Source organism: Lathyrus oleraceus, chromosome 5, assembly GCF_024323335.1.
Source record: "Lathyrus oleraceus cultivar Zhongwan6 chromosome 5, CAAS_Psat_ZW6_1.0, whole genome shotgun sequence".
NCBI classification, from domain to species: domain Eukaryota; kingdom Viridiplantae; phylum Streptophyta; class Magnoliopsida; order Fabales; family Fabaceae; genus Lathyrus; species Lathyrus oleraceus.
The window spans coordinates 574,340,136-574,365,982 of record NC_066583.1 but is presented as its reverse complement, the minus strand read 5'-3'; the positions used below and the strand labels follow the sequence as shown (position 1 = coordinate 574,365,982).

Sequence of the window (25,847 nt, the reverse complement as noted above, 5' to 3'; positions counted from 1 at the left end):
TATGTTATCAAAGAAGTATCAGAGTATGTTATATGACTTGGTTCTATAATGTGTCACACCCTGTCATGAAACCGAAGACTCCTGAACGTCTACCTAGACCTACTCATAAGGAGGTCTTGGAGGATGAGCAGGTCAGGGATGACCATATCATTGATGTGTTATCAATTTCTAAGAATATTATACATAGTACGTATGACGACATAAAGTTACCGAGACACGAAATGTCCTAGTATGTTCTATTTTTATCAAGGCACGAAATGCCTTAAGTTACCGACAATAGAGAATGAGTCAGAGAGTTAGGATTGGGCGTACACAATAGTTTATGCTTTTATTTGTATTTTGAGAATTTTTTGTATTATTTTTCATACTTCGAGAATAATATTTGTGATATTCTGACCTGCTTTTTTAATTAATCCATTACCTTGTTCTATGATATTCGTATTTATTAAAGTTTGAATCAAATTATGATAACGTTAGTCTAATTAAAATAACTTTGAATTCATAAAAAATATAAACTCAGCATAATATTTCTGTCAAAAAAAAAATTCAGAGAAGATTTTCGGAGATTCATCTTTGAATTTACCCCAAAAATATTCACAAATGCATCTTGAGACTAAATTTTAGCAAAAAAAAATAAAAAATCGGATATGCATCTTTGACTTTATCCCGAAAAATGAGCATATGCGTTCGGATATGCATTTTTTAAAAAATTTAAGGACATCTCTAGATTTTAACCATGAATGTTTATCTGAGATTTGTGAGACTGGAAGCCATCCAATCAAATCCATTTTCAAATAATTGATAAATATCAATATTTTAAAAATCATACAAAGCTCGAACTAGATAGATTTTTGACTCAAGATTCAATTTGTTCAATTGATTGAATCCGACTTTTACTAATTTCATTAAAGTAATTAAGGTCTCAGGTAAATCAACAGGATTAAACCTTCATGTAATTTTCGTGCCATAGATTGCATGATTGATCTATATCATTTGTTGTGATAATTTTAATTATGATTAATATACATAAACTTCTATGCTTCTATATGTTGATGTAATATAACCTATAGTCAAGATCATAATATGTGCGGAGATTATAATATAAAAATATATATGACCAATGGAAGATTTGTAAATCTTTTTAATCACATAGGTAAAATTTAGATGTGCACGAACCATTATGTTAATTATCCAATTAAAATGTTCTATTTCATATAAATTTTATCTATAATGATATGACGATTTTTTTTATCAAAATAACTCAATTTTTTAAGGAAATTTTCAAACTACCTCATTTTTAGGAGGAGTCGCCAATTCAATTGGCGACTCCTCTTAAAGTTTGAATGGAGGCGCCAATTGGATTGGATAGGGGATGTGCCATAACCAATCCAATTGACGCCTATGTGTATTTTTACAAAGGAGGCGCCAATTGGATTGACACCTCAGTGTAAAATGCAATTTTTTTGTTATAAATAGATGCGTTGTGTGAGTCATTGTTCCACATCTCAATTAATCATTTGACAATCATGTTTGGTGTTCGTTAACGATACAGAAAGGTGATTTATGCGAGAGACAAACCTCAGATGCTCATGCTATTCTGGAACATCACTACGTTCGAGCAACTGAAGAAGGAATTGGTTCGTTGGTTAAATTGGAAAATACCATAAGGGAAAAAAATTAGAAGTATATCACCTTCATATGGAGGCCAGAATTCCTCCATTCGTAGTACCGAGAAGCTTTTATTATATACATTCATGATAGTGACGACCTAGTACACAACAGATAAATGACTGTGAGCGTTTTGACGAGTATATGCGCACACTGCAATGACATGGGAGAAAGGAATGCGGAAGACTTGAAATTTTCCACAGTTGCACCAACTTCTGTTTAGTCTAACAGCATAGGCTAAATTTGGTCTCCCCTCGTTGTGGTCCATTGTTTTCTGGACGCTGAAATTTTGCCTATGACGGTCCATTGTTTCAACCAACACACAAACATACAACCAAAACATGTTATACACCCAACCCCAATACCAAAAGCATACCCCGTACCACCACCAACAAATTGACCATCAACCTGAGACCCAACATCGCTTCGCACCCACCACATCACCCTACGAAAGCCGCCTTAGCCAGAACACCCAACGATCATTCAACACCAACCGCTCCTCCTCCTACCATAGCCAAGAAGCCCAAACCTCACAAAATCAAAACCTCAAACAACCCTATATATACCAAACACCCCAACAACCTTTCCAACCTTACCTCGATGCATCATTCACACTCATGTCTCCATTCAACCGTCCTGATCGCCCACAAATGAGTCAAACCACAACCCAACTACTCTGACATGGGTCATGAACTCAGCTACGACGGTACACCCTCGATGCAGACTAAAGACTATGCCGACTTGTCTAACTACCTCAACAGGTCATCTCCTGTAGTTGGTAGTGACGCTCCTGGGTCCAGATGCTCAAACATCAGTAGTGAATCATCAACGTGGGTTAGAGCCACGGGTTAGGGTAGCTTGGGGATATGGGACCGTTGGTCGATTAGATCCGGTTATCACCATTAGGCTTTTTTGTGTATAAACGGAAAATTTTATTAATATCAATGAGTCTTATTTCAAAATTATGTATGACATAGACCATTTAGACAAAAAAATTGCATTTTACACTGAGGTGTCAATCCAATCGACGTCTCCTTTGTTTAAATACACATGGGCGCCAATTAGATTGACGCCTCTATTCAAACTTTCAAACTTTAAGAGGAGTCGCCAATTGAATTGGTGTCTCCATCTAAAAATGGGATAGTTTGGGATTTTTTTTTAAATCAATGGTATTTTGTGAATTTCCTTAAAAAATTAGGTTATTTTTGTAAAAAATTCATGATATGACTACCTTGAAAAATAATGTGTAAATACCATATTGTTAATAAAGAGTAAAAATACAAATAACAAAATTTGGCAGCCGTAAGCCTGTAACATTCTTAAAAGTTAAAACTATTCAATAATTTCAGAAATTTATCTCCGGTTTAATTTGTGTAAAATCAGGTTTAACTCTAATTTTACCAAAATTCAATTTTACAACAGATTTTAGAGTTCACAAAAAATGCTTTAGCAGTTTCAATAATATCTCCTAAATTTATTCCTCTAGGAATTAAAAGGGTTCAAGCAACCACCAAAACAAGAATAATATTCCATCAGCATGTAATCCAAATGAAAATACTATATAAATATCCAATAGGCATCTAAAGCTACAACCTCAGTAACAATTTTACAACCGAAATATAAATATATAAAGTTCAAAACTCAGTCTCCAATATGCACCTAAAGCTTATACAATAAGAAAGCATCCTGACATATTCCTTTGCCTGCAATCAGTAAAATTTCATCCTTACACTTTTACTTCCCATTTGAAACTGCTCGTCAAGATCTGTTATACCTGAAAGATCCATTAAAACATCCCCCTTCCACAGCATAGGCTGAACCTGTACACAAATTTCATGGTAAACTGCAATTAACTCAATGGCTCGATTCTTAGAAGCAGGGATACCTGAACCTGCAAAACTCATAACTAAGTAAGATAACAATGCTATTTCCAATTTTAAAAACTCTTCTCATTGAAACAAAAATCCCTTTAAAGAACTGTTGAAATTGGTCGTTCATTAGTCTTCTGTGTGGTGGTGATCAGGGTCCCTGACTGTAACCAAAACAATTCACACATCCAGCAACCGCAATTAAACTATTATAACAAACACGCACACCATTTATTGACTGTTGATAATTAGCTAGTTGAAAAGGGGAAAAGTGTTGTGTTTTATTAAAAGAAAAGGGTAAATGTTGAACAACTTTGAAAGAAAGAACCAGCAAAAGTTTTGGCTAGAGGATAACAAAAAACTCATAGGGACAGCAAGAGGCAGGTAAAAATCATGAATTTTAGATGAAATGCATGCATGCATTGGAAACAAGAAAGAGCTCTCAGCAGTGCAGTACTTCTAATATATTTGACCACTATGGATAAACCTACTAAAGAATGCAATGAAACTAGTTTTGTAAAGATCTATGCAGAAAATATGGTGCAAACTCTAGATGCAATTTGTGAACGTTACAAAAAGTGATAATATACAAGCATACACACAGAATCATATAATCATGCATAGTAAAAAGGAAAAATCCCAAGGGGGAGGGGGCATTTTCCACTTCATGGAACAGTGTACCTGTACCACCTGCACAGCGGAAAATGGTGAGCTATACTTGTTCTGTGGGTGGTATGTGCTAGAATTAAAACTATTGCCTATAACTCTAGGAATATGAAAACAAGAGAGTGGACACAAACCAGTAACATAAACAGATCAATATCCCTCCTGAGGAGATTGCTGCTGCTGATAATTCTCATGATATCTGCTAGCATTTTGTGAGTGCCCGTTATTGCCATTACGGGTTTCCTCAGTAGTAACCTTATTTGCAGGTTGTTTCTCTTCCCTCTCCCTATTCCACTGCTCAATTCTCGCACGCCTCTCCTCGCTACCATCCCTGACTGGACTACGATTCCTCCTTCCAACAGGACTTCGACTGCGACTGGGACTCCTTCCCCTTCTCCGTCCAGGACTTGAGGTCCTGCGTCTCCTGCTATCACTTTCATGATGATAGTCTCTGTCTCTGTCTCTGTCATCATACTTACTGCTGCGGCTACGATGAGACCTCTCCTCATAACTTCGATGCCTGTAAGGACTCCTGCTCCGGCTCCTACTGCGCCTTTCATGGCGCTTTCCAAACAACTGGCGCCTCAATTCCCTGGACACAATTCATACTAAACAATCACCAACTTCATAAACACCCAAACCAAAAAAGATTATCAACCAATATTGAAAACCTTACCTGCTAATTCTTTTCAAGTGCATGAAGTTGCAATAACCACCACGGTTGCAAGTATTCTCCTCATACTGCCTGCAAGTTGCCTCACGAAAGTCTGTCACCGGAGAGAAATCAACAATGATTGGGCGACCTGCAAACAAGTGAAACAACAGTTGATATTCAAACTTCACCAAAAAAAAAAAACCCAATCATCAAATTTAACCATGTAACAACCTATAAAAACAAATTAGGCTCCTCTAAAGCGATTTCTCAAGTGAATTAAATAATTTCAATCTATGTGTGGATCGACGTGGGGACAGAATAGCCAAGATGAGTTTACAGCACGAGTTGGGAGTCAAAGTTCTATGTAGATTGCCCTTCGGAGATTCGTCATGTGTACAATCTGGATCGCAATGGAGATCCAATTCCTCGCATAATCGCTGTCTAGTTTTTTTGTTTCGGGCTTTTAGCCCTCTTTTGAATTAAAAAAATAAATTAATCTTTGATGAAAAAAATCTAGAGCAATATCACCAGATGTTCTCTTTGCAAATTGAAACTATTTACATTGTGTTCTAAGGTAAAATTTTCAGTTTATAAAAGATAAATCCCTACAAACACATCTACATAACTATTAAAATTGGCCACAAACCACAAATCTGAGATAACTCACCGGCATAAAATCTTCCAGTGAGGTTCTTAACAGCATTTGCAGCATGTTCTTCCTCTCTGAACTGAACATACACATTACCAACCTGAAAAAAAAAATCAGAACCAAATCATGAGCCATAACATAACATAAACGAATCCAAATCAAAATTACAGAGGTTAAAATCCGTACCATGTGATCAGCGAGATTATCACAAACATTAAGACTTTCAATATCCCCACACTTAGAGAGTTCTTCGAACAAATCTTCATAGAATTCTTCAAAGTGATCCTGAATCCTTCGCGGATCAATAGGCTGGCCGTGAACATCAACGCCGGGAGTTATCATATCAGGACGCTGGTACATGTTGGAGAGCAAGATGGTAGGGCTGACGCTTGGCTTCGTGTGGAGCCTGGAGCATCGATCGCCGTGTCTGCATGCTCCGATCTTGAAGTAGAATGGACAATTCACTCTGTCTTTCTCTGTGCCGAAAATTGATGCCAAATGTTCCGCCATTGAAGATGAATGAATGTGAAATCGTTTGATTTGATTCGATGGGGAGAAAGGAATTTTTCTGCGTTAGGGTTTGTGGATTTTGTAAGAATGGGATTGGTTAGAAGTTTCTTCTTAGTTCTAGATTGTTCGATGAGAAACTGAATCTAAGTAAACAATTTGTATCATCTATAATTCCATGCGAAGAATATCAACAAGCTGGTTTGCCCGAGAGGTTAAGGGGGAAGACTTAAGATCTTCTGCACATAAGTGCGCGTGGGTTCGAACCCCACAGCCAGCAGTATTTTTTCTCACTTTCGAAATGGAAAATTTAAATTCATTCTTAGGGTTATATATTCACACGGTTTAGTTCCAATTCTTGTATACATAAAGAAAATAATCTTATAAAAAATCTCTTTTTAACAAGTTTTTTTTTATAATTTTCTTTCTCATCAATTTCAAAACTTTTTTCCCTATCTTCTCACATTTCAAATTCTATAATATTATTATACTTGTAATGAGTAGTATATTATTACACTAGTAGACGCGTGTTAGTTGGACATTGCAAGACCTTCTCTAAGTTATCTTTGTAAATTTCACATTATCATAAATGAGTATGCCGGAATCATGTAAGAAAAGAAATAACAATTCAGAGTCTTTCAAACACGAAGTATGTAATGGTGAATTGATTAAATAAAAACATATAAAAAATATATAATTGTTCGTAGAATCCAAGCATATGGTTCATAAGGGCAAAGTGATAAAAAAAGACATATAAGAAAAGCTATAATAGTTAACATCTCCTAAGCACGAGGCTGGTAAGGGCGAAGTGGTTAATGGAATGACGTCCTATAAGATGGTGTTATTCATGTGGTTAAGGTTGAGTGAACCATGTTCCGATTGGTGGAATGCTTCATTTTTCTTATCAAAGGTGTTCGTGTTGACCGTTAAATCTAAAGTGGTTATGATTAAGTTTCTTGGGAAAATGTGTTTTATTTGGACCCTTCATTCAGTGCATGGTTGGAAGCAAGATCCTCGATGGCATGAAATAGTAATGATGAACGCTAGAGCTCTAGATGCTTTGGGTTCCTTATAAGTTCTAGAACAAACATACTTCATTTCATCGCTTCTTATCTGATACTTATCACTTTCGTAAGCGCTTATTTTGAATTTTGCCAAGCACCTCATGAAGCCCTTTAGTAGTCATTTTCTTGTTTCCCTAATATATTCATTTTCCATTAGTCTTTAAAGGATTGTTTTTCTTAGAGACTCTGATGTGAAAGGTAACGTGGTTGAGCCTAACACTCACAAAGAGAGAAGCGAGTTATGGAATTATTGTGTTGAGAGTTCGAAGCGAGAAAATGGGAAAATAAATTGGAAATTTGTTGAGATGGAAATGTTTGGAGGTTAATGGCTTGGATAGGGCCTCTTATAGGTATAATGACATTATTTGGTCTCTTATTTCTCATGAATGGTAAGAAGTACATCAAGACCATTGATGACCTCACCATACACGAGCTTGGATCTCTTTTGTGCAAAGTAGTGAACACCAACTCCTTATTTATAAACGAAGCTAGGGTACGTGAATTTTCTAAAGACTTGGTGATATCTTACACGGGTAGTGAAGACTATGTCATTCTAGAACCATATGTGGAAGGCGAAAAGGCTTGCATGATGTGACCACATGGGGTTGAGGGATAATGTTTTTCGATGTGAACTTGTGTGTTGTTGGATCTAAGGGTGGATTTCCCCTTACCCATTTTGAGGTCGATATTCTAAAATCAATCAACATCGCCACTTCACAATTTCATCCCATGAGTTAAGCCTTCATAAGAGTGTTTGAGATCTTGTGTGATAGTTTGGGAGTGATGGTCACTATAGGTTACCTATTCTCCTTCTATGGGACGAAAAATGGTTGATAAGGGAAAATGGATTTCCATAAGTGTACTTCAAAAAGGATATGTTCTCCATGTATTCCTCTAACTACAAGAATAAGTTTTTCCGGATACAGGGCCAAGTAAACTGCCTTTGAGGTTATCTTTTATGAAGAGGGGGCTCACAAATTTCCCATATATTAGACGAGTAGTCTTATGTTGATAGTGGGATTTGACTAAGAAAAGCTTAGTGAATTTGAGAAAGACCTGTTTAAAATTTTGGAATACGCATATACCCTAAATGTTAGGGAGTTAATGGATGTTAAGAGAGAAAAGAAGAGTCTCAGTAATTTCTTGTGTAATTTTTTTATATGCACTTTGTTTTCTCTATTTCATTTATCCTATCTTTGGGCTTATTATCTCAATTTTATTTCTATTCATAAAGGATGTCCCCTCTTTTGTCGGCACAAAGCAAGACGTATCTAGATAAGTCCAAGGCATAAAAAGGATGAGGAAAATAATGTTAGTATGAAGAGTGACCATGCCATTTTGATGATTTGTCTTTCTAAGAAAATTAAAACATAAGGTGAGACCAATATTATCCACAATATACCCCTTAAAATGGTGAATGCTTCTTCTTCTGGAGATGTTAAGGCTTCGCCTGACAAAAAGCAAAAGGCGCATTTGGGGAAGGGTGCCTTTGTAGGCGATGTTGTGGTATGTTCCTCCCATTGAATGCTTCTCGTGATATCTCCCAAAGATCAGGGGGCATCCTCATTCCTTAAAAAAAGTCTGACAACATTGGTTTTCTCTATGAGCATCTTGACAAGCCGACTGATGTTTAAAGGTATCAAAATTTGAATTTGAAGCAAATATTTCAAATGGTGGGAACCTACTAGCTATGAATCTTGATTTTAAGGAGTTCACCTCGATGGAAAAATCTAAAGGTAACTTAAAGTCGAAACTCTATGAGTGAAGGAAAGTTTTGACTTTAAACTCTGCATGCCTCGTTGAATGAAACTTTCCCCATCTAAAAAAGAAGTATGTGAATGCTCGTCGAGCTATGGAGAAGTTTCAACCATTCAAGAAGGATAAGGAAGATGACTTAAATAATCTAAGTGATGAATCTACGAAGTAGAGATAGAGAAGGTGGAGACTATACCTAATGCCTCTTCCAATAGTACTTTGGAAACTGATATGGAGGAATTTCATATGGTTGTCTCCATTGCCCTGAATCGGGTTTTTTAGGAAGTGAAAGAACATGTACTATTTGTATACCCTGATTTAGATTTTGGCAAGTAAAACATGTTCAAGGTTATTGAAGATGGGAAACTGATAGATGGGATGGCGGAATATGAATAAGTGGAGGAGGAAGTGATCAGTCACCATTTGCATTAAGTTTTCGTTACTGATCCGACAAGAAACCGAGGATTTTAAGACACTGCGCAAGCATTTTAGTACTTTTCCAGGCAATTTTACTTTCAGTATAATAATTAAGCATTTCCATTCATTGCTACATTTTATTTATATTTTTGTGATTTTACGCGTGGGATATCTATGTGTCATACGGTGAACTGACTTTTTGTGTTTTGCTGTGGAAAGCAAATGTCGCGGTTAGCAAGAGTCGCCATCGACTTTTCTTTTATCCAATAAGGAAAGGTGGAAAAGAACAGGAAAGACCTTAATTTAGATTTTGGGTTCGGAAGGTACATTATACAAAGGGAAGGTGTTAGCACCCTTTGTATCCATGGTTATCCATGGGCTCTTAATTGCTTAATCACTTATGTTTTTCTTGTTCGAAAAAAGTGTTTGAGAAATGTTTAGGAAAGGTTTTGAAAAGGAGAATTTAACTTTGTAATGATTCTTGTATGAATGTATACAAAGTGGTTATCTCGTTTAGTTTTGAAAGTCGTTTAGAAAAATATAACTCGGCAATGATTCTAGTACGAATGTATGCCAAGTGGTGATTTTCTAATGGAGGTTTTGAAAAGGTGTGAGGTGTGAAAAGTGTTCCAATTTATGAGTAAGCAATTAAGGGTTATACCTATCCAAGGTCTTTATGGGCATTTCCTATCCTTATGAGGGTAAAACTGTCCTTACTATTGAGAAGTAAGTAGTTTTATCCTTTGGATGTAAAAGGGACATCGTAGGGTCATCGATTGGTCATTGAAGGCAACCTTTGCAAAGATACCTTAGCATTCGAAGGGACGATCATCATTTAACCGTAGGCTATACCGAAGGGTCATCGAGGGACAAAGGCAACATTCGAGGGACTATGATGATTTAACCGAAGGGTCTTTGCTAAGTGTATCCCCACATTTGCGGGACATGACCATAATACCGTAATATCGTAGGGCAACAAAGAGAGGTCCACGATCACCAAAATTAACGGCAATATTTTACAATCAATTAGGTAGTTGTAATCAATTAAGTAATTAGGTCCATGTTAAAATCGATTAAATAATTGGGATGAATCTCCACATTAAAATCAATTAGGTAATTAGGATGAATCTCCACATTAAAATCAATTAGGTCGTTAGGATGAATCTCCACCAGGGTATCCCACAAATAAAGTGGAATACCTAGCCAGCTACTTTTTCCTGGGAATATGTGAACCCTTACAACATTCAGCACACAAGTCAGGATACCAAATCAGGGTGCAATCGAGGATTACACCGCAAAAGAAACACAGCAGGAGGAATGTCAGGCAAAATAACGCATGATTAAAATGGAACAGATCAGATAAGCATAGAACAGAACAATCAAAATATTAGCGACTGTCACGTTCGCTTCTGCCTCGCCTAGCGAAGGCCTAGCGAATATTCGCTACATGCTCGCTTAGCGATGTGCTAGCGAGCGGCTGCGGGTTTTGAATTTCAGAACAGTACGACCTCGGCGTGCTGCACGCCCTATGGCATCCAATACAGAAATTACATGGTTCAGCATTACAATATTCAGGCACACTTAAATTCACATGCAAAACCTCAAATATGTTTATGAATTCAATTATAATATCACATGCAAGTTAAGAACCTAAAGCAGTAATAGTAATGCAAACCTGTTTGCAATCGAATTGCAACCTTGAATTGGTAAGTCGGATTGAGTTGGGCGGAGGTGACCTTGATGCAGATGAGTTTCCTTCAGGGTTTCCTTTAGGGTTGCTCTGAATTCTCTGGGTTAGCCTTCAGGGTTTGTTGTGCCTTCGCTCTTGCTCCCGTCTTCCTTCCGTTTTCGTTCCGTTTCCGTCCCGTTTCCGTCCTCTTTTCTGAATGAAGTCCTTAGTATTTATAATGCTTTTTCGTGACCTAATAGGCTCAGAATGAAGCCCAGAATTTTCTGGTATTCGCAAGCTTCGCTAGGCGAGTGGCATAGCGAAGGGTTCGCTAGGCGACGGTTTTGCTCGCCTAGCGAGTAGGCCAGTTTGGGCCATTTTCTGGATTTGGCCATCTGTGTGCTGGGCCTTTATTCTTTTGGGATCAGTGCCTTGAAAAATAAGTTGGAGTGTCCTGAAAAATGCCTTGTAATATTAACGGGCAAATTTTGGGGTATGACAGCTGCCCCTGTTCAATATTCTTGAACCGAGAGAGTTAGAATGGTATGTACGCCATTCGTGGTCTGGAGGTGGGAGATTATTGAACATTAGAATGCCCCAAAAATTTGCACTTGCTAATCAGAAGTTATTCCTGATGGAGATAGGCTTAAGGATGCCATCCAGGAAGTATGATGCTGGAAGATCAGAATGGATCATACGCTGCTGGGGATGAAGGATCAGAATGGATCGTACGCTAGATCGTATCTGAGGATTTGAAAATCCAAATGGGTCGTACGTTAGACCGTATTGGAGTTGCAGAATGAGTTATCCATTAGGCGGGTGACTTCGCTGGGGACAAAAGATCAGAATGGGCCAGACGCCAGACCGTATCTGAATCGCAGAAGGAGTTATTCATTAGGCGGGTGATTTCGCGGGTGACTCCACTGGGGACGAAAGATCAGAATGGATCGTACGCCAGATCGTATCTGAGTTGCATAATGAGCCGTCCATTAGGCTGTATCTGAGGAAGGTAGAATTAGAATAGATCGTACGCTAGATCGTATCCGAGTTAAAGATCCAAAGGGGTCGTACGTTAGGCCGTATTGGAGTTGCGGAATGAGTTGTCTGTCAGGCCGCATCTGACGATGAAAGGGTAGTCGTATGCTAGACCGCGTTTCAGAATGTACCGCGCGCTGGGTAGTATCCGAGGAATAAAGATCAGAATGGACCATACGCGAGATCATATATGAGGGGATGAACATCCAAATGGGTCGTACGCTAGACTGTTTTGGAACAGTTGGAGGAACCATACGTTAGGCTGAATCCGAATGAATCGTACATTAGGCTAAATCAGAATGAACCGTACGTTAGGCTATGTCTGACAATATTTGTATATGTTGTATTTACAATAAATGTTTGGGATGGGCTTAGAGATGCCATCATTAGGAGAATGTCAGGATGAATGTTGACATGGAGTATATCTGAAAGATGTATCTGTAATCGATAAAGATGTCCGTCTGAATGGATCTTTATTTTGACTGTATTAGGAGGATAGTTAACCTGAAAAATAGAGTTAGCTTCATGCCATGTCATGATGCATGGGATGTTTTATGCTTCTGAAAATAAATGCGGTCATTGTATGCCTGTGTATGATGTGAAATGATGTGAAATGATGTAATGAATGAATTATGTGCGGGGGAGTTTTGCCGGGGGAAGATAAATCCAATATTCTGATTTGAAATACTTGTATTGATGACCCTTTCTTAGCTGGGGGGTATTTGATTTTTGTCTGATGGTGGAAATACCCACTGGGGATGGAAGCGATGATCCGTCTGTCTGGTGATGCCGACCTCTTCTGGGAAATAGCTGGTTTTTGTTGGGGAATAGAATTAGAAATCGGACTTGTTGGAAAGCATGGTTAGACCTTTTTCTCGATCTTGAAGTCTTTTAGTAATTGCTATTGCTATTTTATGTATGTATTTTTGGTAAACATTGATCATATTCAAATGCATATATTAATTCAAATTAAATCAAACAGAAAAAGTAAAAACAAAATCATCTTTTTGGAAATAAAATTGTATTGATTTTGAAAGAGGGCCTATAAACAGGCAATTCGTGTACAGGGAGTCAGAAATCCTAGTAAGAGGAAATTGTCAGGAAAACAAAGAGAAAGCTATGCAGAAAAAGTCCTATTGATTTTAATTCCACTACTGTCATTATGTCTTCAAGCATCTCATCCCTTGCTGTCGGATGGAAGTGATTAGCTTGTTCAGTCCTTTGAACTTGGTTGAAGGTGACTGAGAACGGGACATAGTCTTACGCTTTAATCCCTAATTTTTGCCTGGACCGCCTTTTCAGGTTTTCAGTCCACCAGGATACCCTTTTTTGCCCAAGCCGCCTTTTCAGGTTTTCGACTTGCCGGGTGTACATTTTTATATGTTTATCCCTAATTTTTGCCCGAACCCTTTTTGGTTCGCCGGGATGCCCTTACTTTTGTCTAGATACGTCGACCTAGCGGGTCTTTTATGCGTAGTATTTTTTAACTATGTCCGCGTTCACCGGATGCGGGAAATCTTCACCATCCATCGTAGCCAGTATCATGGCTCCACCAGAGAATACCTTCTTAACCACAAATGGCCCTTCGTATGTGGGTGTCCATTTGCCTCTGGGATCACCTTGTGGTAGAACGATACGCTTGATTACCAAGTCACCAATTTGATACACCTGTCTCTTGACTCTTTTGTTAAATGCCTGGGTCATGCGCTTCTGATATATCTGCCCATGACAAACAGCCGCAAGTCTCTTCTCATCAATCAAATTTATCTGATCGAGTCGAGTCTGAATCCATTCATCTTCATCTAAGCCCACCTCTTTCAAGACTCTTAGCGAGGGAATCTGGACTTCCACTGGTAAAACGACTTCCATTCCATAGACTAAAGAGAACGGAGTTGCCCCTATCGAAGTGCGCACTGAGGTGTGATAACCATGGAGAGCAAAGGGTAACGTCTCATGCCAGGCTTTGTACGTTACTGTCATCTTTTGTATAATCTTCTTAATATTCTTATTAGCAGCTTCCACGGCGCCATTCATCTTTGGCCGTTACGGAGAAGAGTTATGGTGTTTTATTTTGAACTGCGTGCAGAGTTCAGTAATCATCTTGTTGTTCAAATTAGTACCATTATCAGTAATGATCCTTTCTGGGATGCCATATCGACAAATAAGACTATTCTTGATGAACCGTGCCACCACATTCTTGGTGACAGAAGCAAATGAGGTTGCCTCTACCCACTTTGTAAAATAATCAATAGCAACAAGAATGAAACGATGTCCATTAGAAGCTGTAGGTTTAATCTCTCCAATCATATCAATGCCCCACATTGCAAAGGGCCAAGGGGCTGTCAACACGTTTAATGGAGCAGGAGGCACATGTACTTTATCCGCATAGATCTGGCACTTGTGACATGTTCTGGAGTGATGGTGGCAATCAGCTTCCATGGTAGACCAATAATACCCTGATCTCAGAATCTTCTTGGCCATCGTATGTCCACTAGAATGAGTCCCAAAAATACCGTCATGCATGTCTTCCATAATCTTTTCTGCTTCCTTTTTATCCACACAGCGAAGCAAGGTCGAATCATGATTACGTTTGTATAATACTCTATTACTCAAAAAGAATTTAGCGGAGAACTTCCTCAGAAATTTTCTATCATTGATGGATGCCCCTTCAGGGTATTCCTGAGTTTCTAAATATCTTTTCACTTCGTGGAACCAAGGTCTCTCCTCTACTCCCTCAGTATTAAGTTCATAACAATATGCTGGTTCATCTAATCGTTCAATGGTAATCCTGGGAGCTTCATTGTCCCATCTGACTCTGAACATATATGACATGGTAGCCAATACGTCTGCCAACTGTTTCTCTTCTCTTGGTATATGTCCGAATGTAATCTCTTCAAAGTATGGGATTAACATCAACACCCGCTCTCGATAAGGGATGAGATTCGGATGTTTAGTATCCCATTCTCCTTTGATCTGACTGATTACTAATGCTGAGTCTCCGTACACACTCAAAAACTTGATTCGCAGGTCTATAGCAGCTCTGAGTCCCAAAATACACGCTTCATACTCAGCCATATTATTGGTACAATCAAAACATAGTCTAGCAGTGAAAGGTGTATGGCAACCCCTGGGAGACATAATCACAACACCAGCACCATTGCCCAATGCATTAGAAGATCCATCAAAAACCATAGTCCATCGGGATCCCAGTTCGGGTCCTTCATCCGGTCCAGGTTTTTCATGATCAGTAACAAGCATGACATCCTCATCTGGGAACTCAAAATTCATAGATTGGTAATCGTCCACCGCTTGATGAGCCAAATGATCGGCCAACACGCTTCCTTTGATTGCTTTCTGGGTAGTATACTGGATATCATACTCTGTTAAAATCATCTGCCATCTTGCTATTCTTCCGGAGAGGGCGGGTTTCTCAAATATGTATTTGATAGGATCCATCTTAGAAATCAATAAAGTGGTACGATTCAACATATACTGTCTTAGTCGGCGAGCAGCCCAAGCCAAAGCACATCAAGTTTTCTCGAGCAACGAGTATCTTGTTTCACAGTCGGTAAACTTTTTGCTAAGGTAGTATATGGCATGCTCTTTTCGACCAGACTCGTCATGTTGCCCCAACACACACCCCATTGAATTTTCTAACACGGTCAAATACATGATTAGAGGTCTTCCTTCAACTGGTGGTATCAGAATTGGAGGTTCCTGGAGATACTTCTTGATTTTGTCAAAAGCTTCTTGACATTCGTCATTCCATATCATCTCTTGATTCTTCCTCAGTAGTTTGAAGATGGGTTTGCAGGTAGCAGTTAAATGGGAGATAAACCGGGCGATGTAATTCAAACGTCCCAAGAAACCTCGGACTTCTTTATCTGTACGGGGCACTGGCATTTCTTGAATAGCTCTCACCTTAGCCGGGTCAACCTCAATTCCTTTACCACTGACAATAAATCCCAAGAGTTTACCGGATCTTACTCCAAAGGTGCATTTGTTCGGGTTCAATCTCAGCTTGTATTTCTTCAACCTCTCAAACAATTTATACAAATGATCGAGATGTTCTTCTTCAGTATGAGATCGGGCTATCATGTCATCCACATATACTTCTATTTCATGATGAATCATATCATGGAACAAAACCACCATAGCACGCTGGTACGTTGCCCCGGCGTTCTTTAAACCGAATGGCATTACTTTGTAACAGAAAGTGCCCCATTGCGTCACAAACGTAGTTTTCTCCATGTCCTCAGGCGCCATCTTAATCTGATTATAACCTGAGAAGCCATCCATGAATGAGAATACCTTGTGTTGAGCGGTGTTATCTACCAGAACATCAATGTGCGGAAGTGGAAAGTCATCCTTGGGACTCGCCTTATTCAAATCTCTGTAATCTACACATATTCGCACCTTACCATCCTTCTTCGGTACTGGTACCACATTAGCAACCCATTGAGGATAAGAAGTAACGGCTAGGAAACCGGCGTTAAATTGTTTCATAACTTCGGCTTTGATTTTCTCATACATTTCCGGGCGCATGCGACGAACCTTCTGCTTAACAGGACGACAATCTTCCTTCATTGGCAGCCGATGCACTACTATATCAGTATCCAATCCTGGCATGTCTTCATAAGACCAAGCAAAAATCTCTACATAGTCATGTAACATCTGAATCAATTTTTCTTTGATACTGTTTTCCAAGCCTGCTCCTATTTTGACTTCTTTCTTGTCTACTTCAGTACCCAGATTTACAATTTCAATTGATTCCTCATGCGGCTGTATGGTCTTTTCCTCTTGCAGTAACAGTCTGGCAAGTTCACCAGGGACTTCACACTCTTCCTCACTTCCATCCTCGGCTTCGTAGATCGGATTTTCAAAGTCATAATAAACAGTAGTAGAACTATTATCAACAGGATCCAGAGTGGGTGCGGATCTGCAATTTGTTACGTGAGTGTGTGTAAGAAACATAGCTTGTTTGGAAGATGACAGGAAAGCTAAAGAGCGCAATATTTGAATGCAGAAAGTCCATTGATTTATTGAATGTGAATATGCTTATGAAATGACAAACCCTTAACAAATTAGCTATTGTGCCCCAGGCCTAGACACAATGCTTTAAGAAATTCAATTGTAAACATTAAAATTAAAAAATTTGCAACACTAAAATAGACAATAACAATTACTCCTGACTAAAGGAAATCGGGATAGTGTCTTCAGCCGTCCAATTATTGAGTCCGTCACCAATTGTTGGGTAAATCCAGCTATCCAGGTCGCAATCGCTGTCAGCGTCTTCTACAACATTAATCTGATCCTTGACTACCTTCTTAGAGCTAAACCCTAGGCCAAATCTATCAGACTTGTACGGTACATTGATCAGTTGACCCCAGCCAGTATGACCACCATCTTCAACCACAACTTGAGCATCTTTCAGAGAAATCATAGTAGGAGGAGCACGAATAACCTTGGGCGCACAGGAAGTTGGCTTAAGGACAAGATTAGTCGGAGGAATTACTTCAAATGACTGAGACGGAGTCTCGAAGAATTCACCATCCATCTCGACGTATCTGAAGGTATGCACACTACTGACGATATACTCTTCTTCCCCACACACAGTGACGATCTTACCCTCTATTGGATGTCTCAGCTTTTGATGGAGAGACGAAGCTACAACACTTGCCCCGTGAATCCAAGGGCGTCCCAGCAAGCAGGAATAGGCAGGATGAATGTTCATTACATGAAAGGTAGTGTCGAAGACTTGAGGTCCTATCTTGATAGGGAGGACCACTTCACCGTGGACAACGCTCTTCGCACCATCGTAACCACGTACCACAATGTCACTACGCTTCAGTTCAATGCTTTTGCAGTCAAGTTTATCGAGCACGGCTTTCGGTAGCACATTCATAGAAGAGCCATTATCGATCAACACATGAGACAAGGTGATGCCCTTACACTCAATGGAGATATGCAGAGCTTTATTATGATTCTTCCCTGCTGGTGTCAGGTCAGCATTGGAAAAACCTAGACCATTGTCAACAGTCAGGTTAGCAACATAGTTTTCGAACTGATCGACGGAGGTCTCCTGAGGTACATGAGCAGTCTTCAAGAATTTTATCAAGGCATTGGCATGAGATTCAGAAGATAACAACAAGGATAACATCGAGATTTTAGATGGGGTATGCCCCAACTGTTCTACCACATCAAAATCACTCTTGCGGATGATTTTCAACACTTCTTCCATTTCTTGTTTGGCAACATCTTCAGTAGTAACTTCGACCGATGTCTCTGACTGAGAAGGGTTGACTGGTTCCTTTCCTCGATTTTTGGGGACTGGAGGTGAGATCTCCGGAGAAAAGATCCTTCCGCTTCGAGTAATTCTACTAGTCCCAACAATGTCAACGTCATTAGAATTAGCAGAATTATCATCTTGCTTTACGCCATGGATGTAAACATCACCTCCATAATTCCACGGAATGGCTTTGCTTGAGGAATATGGTACTGGGCCAGGTGCAGTAATGATTAGGGGAGCTACCCTGGGCTCAGCAGTAATCTTCACAGGCACTCTAGTAGCGGTAATATTCACTGGAACCTTGGACCTAGCAATCACATATATTTCTTCAATAGGGTTTTCCACCTTATGAACCTTTTCGAAGAGGATTGTATGATCGTCCATCAGCCGTTGAATGCCATTTCTCAACTTCAAACAATCACTGGGTCGGGATATACAGAGATCGCAATTTTCAGCACAACCTGGAAATAAACCAGCTTGCAACAGCTCCTTCTTGATGGCCAGGAGAGGAGATGCTAAGTCAGCTACATTAGAAACGTGAGAATTGTCATCCACAACATTAACAGCCTTGTCATGATTAGGCATAGGTGCAGTGATGACATTAGGAGTCTCCGGAGGCTCAAATTCAATTTCCCCAGCGTCGATCATATCCTGGATTTTATTCTTCAACGACCAACAATCGTTTGTATCATGCCCGGGGCTATCGGAGTGATACGCACACCTGGCATTGGGATTATAACGAGGAGAAGTAGTGTTGGGATTCGTAGGAGGATCTTTGAGGGTAATCAAATTTGCTTTTAGCATACCCTGCAGTGCCTGTGCCAAGGTCATATTGATCTTGGTAAACTGCCTTCTTGGCCTGTCTTGTCTGTGCTGGAAGTTTTGAGATGGCGGTGCTGCAATCGTAACTGCTCCAATGGTATGGTCACGATTTTTCTTGTTACGACCCTTTTGACCGTACACAGCATTTGATTCGTTCCTCCCCTGGTAGGACCTTTTGGTGCTTGCAGAGGTAGTCACCTGTATCTTTCCACTTCGAATGCCGCTCTCCACCCGTTCACCTGTCAATATAAGTTCAGTGAAACCCGATGAAGAACTTCCTAGTAGATGGCTGTAGAATGGGCCAGTCAGTGTACCCATGAACATGTCTACTAATTCCCGATCAGTCATAGGGGGTTTGACTCTGCCCGCCAAATCTCTCCATTTTTGAGCATATTCTTTGAAACTTTCTTTAGATCCCATAGTCATATTCTGCAACTGTAGCCGAGTAGGCGCTAGTTCAGAATTATACTGGTACTGCTTGTAGAAAGTTGTTGCTAAATCAGTCCAGGTGCGGATGTTAGAGCTTTCGAGCTGATAGTACCATTCTAACTGTGTGCCAGACAGACTCTCTTGGAAGAAATGGATCCAAAGCTTCCTATCAGTGGTATACGGCTGAATCTTTCTCACATAAGCTCTCAGATGCATCTGAGGACAAGACGCACCATCGTACTTAGTGAAAGTGGGGATCTTGAATTTGCGGGGAATGACCACGTCGGAAACCAGACCCAAGCTTTCAAAATCCAGACCGGGCGCCTTCTGGCCTTCCATAGCTAGCATACGTTCTTCTAGCAACTTGTACTTGCCATCTTTTGGAGAGTACTGTTCATTCTCGTAATCTTCATCGTCGTCCTCAGGGTTGAAGAGATCAACATTCTCCTCTTCTGACTCATTCTCTGTTTCCTCTTCTTGATCCTTCGGCATTCTGATCTTGATTCCTGCGGCCTGTCCTTTAAGCCTTCTTCCCGGGTTAATGTAACTCACAGGTTTCTGGTCTTTCTTCTTCTCGAGCAAGAGAGCCTTCAGTTCCTCCTGCCCCTTGGATAAGCTCAGCATCATCTCCTGGAATTGGGCATTCTGAGCCTGGAGATCTTTGACAGTTTGTTCGAGGGCCATGTTTCTGTTTAGAAGGCAGACCGTGAGAACATTGATCTTTAAGAATACCTGTTATGCGATGCTATGTTATGCTATGCAATGTATGAAATGTTTTCAAGGACTTTTGGAATTTAACTTTGCGTAAACCACCAAAAAGAGAGAAATTTTTATTAATAGTTTCTTTAATCATTGTTCATTACAAGAAATAATAATAAAAATACAATGAAAGCTCAAGTCTCCCAGGGACGGCTTCTTTTTGGGCGAAGATATGCATTGAGTCTTCGTTCCTCATTAAGCTGGCTGGTAAGTTCTGACACTTTCTTCCTTTCAGCACAGAACTGGGTTTCAAAAGTATCCCTTTCCTCTCTCAACTGGATCCAGGATCTCTTCGATTCTTCAACATCGGTAGGCATATCTGGATAAGGAATGATCTGAGGAGTACCTCCTTCAACTTCTGGTTCAACGATCAATGGTCCGACCGCAAGATATGGCATGACAAGTTCACGAGCTCTGGCGCGTACCCATCTGAGATAAGGCTCCATAGGAATATAATTTTTCTGTCCTAAAGTGCTTCTTTTTACCATGCCCCAAGCTCGTACAAACCTTTGACGGAGACTTTGAGAATCATTGTCATAGTCAAACACCGTGCCTTGGATAATCATTTCATGTGGACCATCTCTTCGAGCACAACCAAACTGACGTAGGGCTAAAGCATGATTATAAGTAATACCTCCTTTTATCCCCATGAGTGGTACGTTAGAGAATTCTCCACAACGGTCGATGAGGACAACATTTTCTCTGAGATTGGGACACCAACGGATGTCTGAATGGGAGAGTGACATTATCCTTTGAGACCATTTTAGATTTCGCTCATTCTTCAAGACTGATTGAGGAAGGTGCGAAATAAACCACCTAGACAATAAAGGTATGCAGCACATGAGAGTCCCTTGCCTTTTCATAGTACGGGTGTGAAGAGAATGCAAAATATCTCCGAGCAAGGTAGGCACAGGGTTATGAGTGAGGAATATCTTAATAGCATTCACGTCTATGAATTGGTCTGGATTAGGGAATAGCACCAAACCATAGATTAGTAATGCTAGAATATCTTCGAAAGCATGGACATCCCTAACTTTTAGGAATTCTCGGGCTTTATTCATCAGAAATTTGGCAAGTAAACCCTTAACTCCACTTCTTGTTACCCAATTAGTTTCAATGTCGGATTTTGTCAAGTGTAAAGCCATGGCAACTTCTTCAGACTTCAGAATCTTTTCTAAACCACTGAAAGGTGTTTGATCAAGGATAGGTATCCCCAACAGCCTGGAGAATTCTTCTAACGTGGGCACCAACTGATAATCTGGGAAGGTGAAGCAATGATGTTTAGGGTCGAAGAACTGGAATAAAACTCTCATCATATCTTCCTTGAAACCGGTGGTAACCAAATTGAGGAGAGAACCATGTTTCTTGATGAACTGAGCATGATCGGGAAGTTCTGACACTAAATCCTTGAGTTTAGGAGAGATGACTACAAAATTGATCCGGATGGTCTTCCTGGAAGCCATAACCTGTTTAACGGAGCAAAGCTAAATCCCTAAGTCCTTGAAATGGTTAGCACAATGTCATGATGTTATGATGGTATGATGTTATGATGTTATGATGTTAAATAAGTGACAAGCACAAACAAGTCACACAACAATCATTCCTAGGTTTTAAGGCTTGCATGAGTTCCATAGGTAAGTACCCTCCCCACTGAAGTTTGGTTGGTTCAACCTGTCCTAGAATAGTAACCGGGTTCTAGAAGGATCTCAAATCATCGACCTTTCCTTAAGTCCACTTCAGTGCAACACCAAGTGGTTGACCAAAATTTCCTTAAAGTCCAATCTCAAAGAGTGTAGTATCGAGTCTCAACCAACCTCAGTCAGAACCGAAGCCAGTTATCTCACTACTTTCTAATGGCTAGGATGAGTCAATTAGGGTGCTAAAGTCTGGTTAATGCTATGATGACACCATGCAGACGCCAAATTTTTCCTCAAGTAAACATGAGGAACATCAGGACATCCAAAGTGTCACATTAACCGTAGCCATCAGTTTAACCATTCCAGTATACGATGGATAGTCGCGATGATCTATTGCTACTTACCTAAGGTACACTAGATCCGGGTGTAGGATCTTTCACTCGAAAATACCCTTAAAAGAAGGAACAATTTGAAAACATAAATGATTTTTTTAAGGTGACCTCTCTTTGTATTCCCCAGCAGAGTCGCCAGTTCTGTCATACGGTGAACTGACTTTTTGTGTTTTGTTGTGGAAAGCAAATGTCGCGGTTAGCAAGAGTCGCCACCGACTTTTCTTTTATCCAATAAGGAAAGGTGGAAAAGAACAGGAAAGACCTTAATTTAGATTTTGGGTTCGGGAGGTACATTATACAAAGGGAAGGTGTTAGCACCCTTTGTATCCATGGTTATCCATGGGCTCTTAATTGCTTAATCACTTATGTTTTTCTTGTTCAAAAAAAGTGTTTGAGAAATGTTTAGGAAAGGTTTTGAAAAGGAGAATTTAACTTTGTAATGATTCTTGTATGAATGTATACAAAGTGGTTATCTCGTTTAGTTTTGAAAGTCGTTTAGAAAAATATAACTCGGCAATGATTCTAGTACGAATGTATGCCAAGTGGTGATTTTCTAATGGAGGTTTTGAAAAGGTGTGAGGTGTGAAAAGTGTTCCAATTTATGAGTAAGCAATTAAGGGTTATACCTATCCAAGGTCTTTATGGGCATTTCCTATCCTTATGAGGGTAAAACTGTCCTTACTATTGAGAAGTAAGTAGTTTTATCCTTTGGATGTAAAAGGGACATCGTAGGGTCATCGATTGGTCATTGAAGGCAACCTTTGCAAAGATACCTTAGCATTCGAAGGGACGATCATCATTTAACCGTAGGCTATACCGAAGGGTCATCGAGGGACAAAGGCAACATTCGAGGGACTATGATGATTTAACCTAAGGGTCTTTGCTAAGTGTATCCCCACATTTGCGGGACATGACCATAATACCGTAATATCGTAGGGCAACAAAGAGAGGTCCACGATCACCAAAATTAACGGCAATATTTTACAATCAATTAGGTAGTTGTAATCAATTAAGTAATTAGGTCCACGTTAAAATCGATTAAATAATTGGGATGAATCTCCACATTAAAATCAATTAGGTAATTAGGATGAATCTCCACATTAAAATCAATTAGGTCGTTAGGATGAATCTCCACCAGGGTATCCCACAAATAAAGTGGAATACCTAGCCAGCTACTTTTTCCTGGGAATATGTGAACCCTTACAACATTCAGCACACAAGTCAGGATACCAAATCAGGGTGCAATCGAGGATTACACCGCAAAAGAAACACAGCAGTAGGAATGTCAGGCAAAATAACGCATGATTAAAATGGAACAGATCAGATAAGCATAGAACAGAACAATCAAAATATTAGCGACTGTCACGTTCGCTTCTGCCTCGCCTAGCGAAGGCCTAGCGAATATTCGCTACATGCTCGCTTAGCGATGTGCTAGCGAGCGGCTGCGGGTTTTGAATTTCAGAACAGTACGACCTCGGCGTGTTGCACGCCCTATGGCATCCAATACAAAAATTACATGGTTCAACATTACAATATTCAGGCACACTTAAATTCACATGCAAAACCTCAAATATGTTTATGAATTCAATTATAATATCACATGCAAGTTAAGAACCTAAAGCAGTAATAGTAATGCAAACCTGTTTGCAATCGAATTGCAACCTTGAATTGGTAAGTCGGATTGAGTTGGGCGGAGGTGACCTTGATGCAGATGAGTTTCCTTCAGGGTTTCCTTTAGGGTTGCTCTGAATTCTCTGGGTTAGCCTCCAGGGTTTGCTGTGCCTTCGCTCTTGCTCCCGTCTTCCTTCCGTTTTCGTTCCGTTTCCGTCCTCTTTTCTGAATGAAGTCCTTAGTATTTATAATGCTTTTTCGTGACCTAATGGGCTCAGAATGAAGCCCAGAATTTTCTGGTATTCGCAAGCTTCGCTAGGCGAGTGGCATAGCGAAGGGTTCGCTAGACGACGGTTTTGCTCGCCTAGCGAGCAGGCCAGTTTGGGCCATTTTCTGGATTTGGCCATCTGTGTGCTGGGCCTTTGTTCTTTTGGGATCAGTGCCTTGAAAAATAGGTTGGAGTGTCCTGAAAAATGCCTTGTAATATTAACGGGCAAATTTTGGGGTATGACACTATGTTTTTGTCCGACAGATCCAGGTAGAAGAATTGAGGAACTCGGAGCAAGACAATGCGAAATTCCGGCAAGCAAAGGAGTGGAGGCCTGACACAGCCACCCGTGTCATCTGACACGGACCGTGTTAGGTAGAAGGAGCGTGCCAAGGAAAATAGTAGCCTGACATAGGCCGTGTTAGGCAACATCCTCAGCCGTGTCAAGGGAGCCATGGGCGTGTCACAAGAATAGTAGGCTGACACGGCCACCCGTGTCAGCCCAGGACCAAAAATTGCCCTTTTTATCGAGATTTTGAGTATCGGGCTTTCAGAGAGGTTTTTGGACATGTCCACCTATTTCTTGAAATTTTCATTATAAAAGAGAACCTTCTACCTAAGAAAAAAGGCATCTTGGAACGAGACAAAACACAATATTGTCAAGCAAGCAAGTATTACAGTGAGCGAGGAGTTCGGAGAGCTGAAGGTTTTCATGAGCGGAAGTGATTGAAGATCGAAGTCATCCAAATACTTGTAATGTGTAATTTTTATCTTGCATTTGTTTTGAACAATATGAGTAGCTAAACCCCTCAATGCTAGGGGGCGTCCCTGATTTAGAATTGTAACGAATTTGAGTTTACATTTGCATTTATAATATTATTTTTATGGTAACCTTTGGATGTGTTTAATGCTTTCTCTTTCGGACCAATCGAAATTGTTTTGTGGTTATCAATTTTGCTGGACCGTCATTGATAGAGTTTTCATAAGGTTACTCTACAATAGATATCACATAGGACTAGGGGTACCCTATATGAACCAGAGTATTCTTGATATAATAAAGCTTAAATTCACCTTAATTGCCTAAGGACATAGAAATTATGGTAGATTGATTAAAGGTTTTCTCACCAAAGACTTGGGAGAAAAGACCATTGAGAACTGGTAGTAGTTGATATTTGTTGGTGCAATAGTGACTCAGAGTTGTCATAGGGATAAATCATACACCTTCCCTGACATCGTTCCTCTTACCTTGCAAACCCTTATTTTCATTCTTATTTGCCTTTACCTTTATTTTTATATTTTTACATCTAAAAACCAAATTAATATTTTTTGTTTAATTGAATGATAATTTGAACTCGATATTGACGTGCAGTCCTTGAGATCGACATTCGGGGAATTTCCCCATTATTACTATAAAAGGCAAAATAGTACACTTGCTATTTTCCCGATCATGTTTTTGGTGTCGTTGCCGGGGATTATCAAAATATAGAGTTTAATTTTAAATTCAATTAAAATTTTGTTGCTCTGCAATAAAATCATTTTTCTGTCATTTATAATTTACTAATTTGTGTATGCGAGGAGAACCCTCAGCTGAATTTCTTTTTGACGCAGAGATCTAGAGAACCCTTCACCGAAGACGCAAAAACCAAAGAGTGGATTCCAAAGAAGAAAGTACCTCTTATCACTCAGA

General features: G+C 39.7%; 1 protein-coding gene and 1 non-coding gene across 2 annotated transcripts; one reads left to right on the top strand and one right to left on the bottom strand.

Annotated features, from left to right (window-relative positions):
* Nucleotides 1–3,208: 3,208 nt before the first annotated feature.
* On the bottom strand, nt 3,209–6,298 carry LOC127086582 (splicing factor U2af small subunit B). The gene is made up of 4 exons (XM_051027363.1): nt 5,693–6,298; nt 5,525–5,606; nt 4,879–5,005; nt 3,209–4,794 (listed from the first exon to the last, which is right to left on the bottom strand). The coding sequence occupies exons 1-4, from the start codon at nt 6,014–6,016 to the stop codon at nt 4,353–4,355; spliced, it is 975 nt and encodes a 324-aa protein (XP_050883320.1). The 5' UTR covers nt 6,017–6,298; the 3' UTR covers nt 3,209–4,352.
* TRNAL-UAA (transfer RNA leucine (anticodon UAA)) lies at nt 6,211–6,293 on the top strand. The gene has a single exon. It is a non-coding gene; the product is annotated as a tRNA-Leu (tRNA).
* Nucleotides 6,299–25,847: the final 19,549 nt, after the last annotated feature.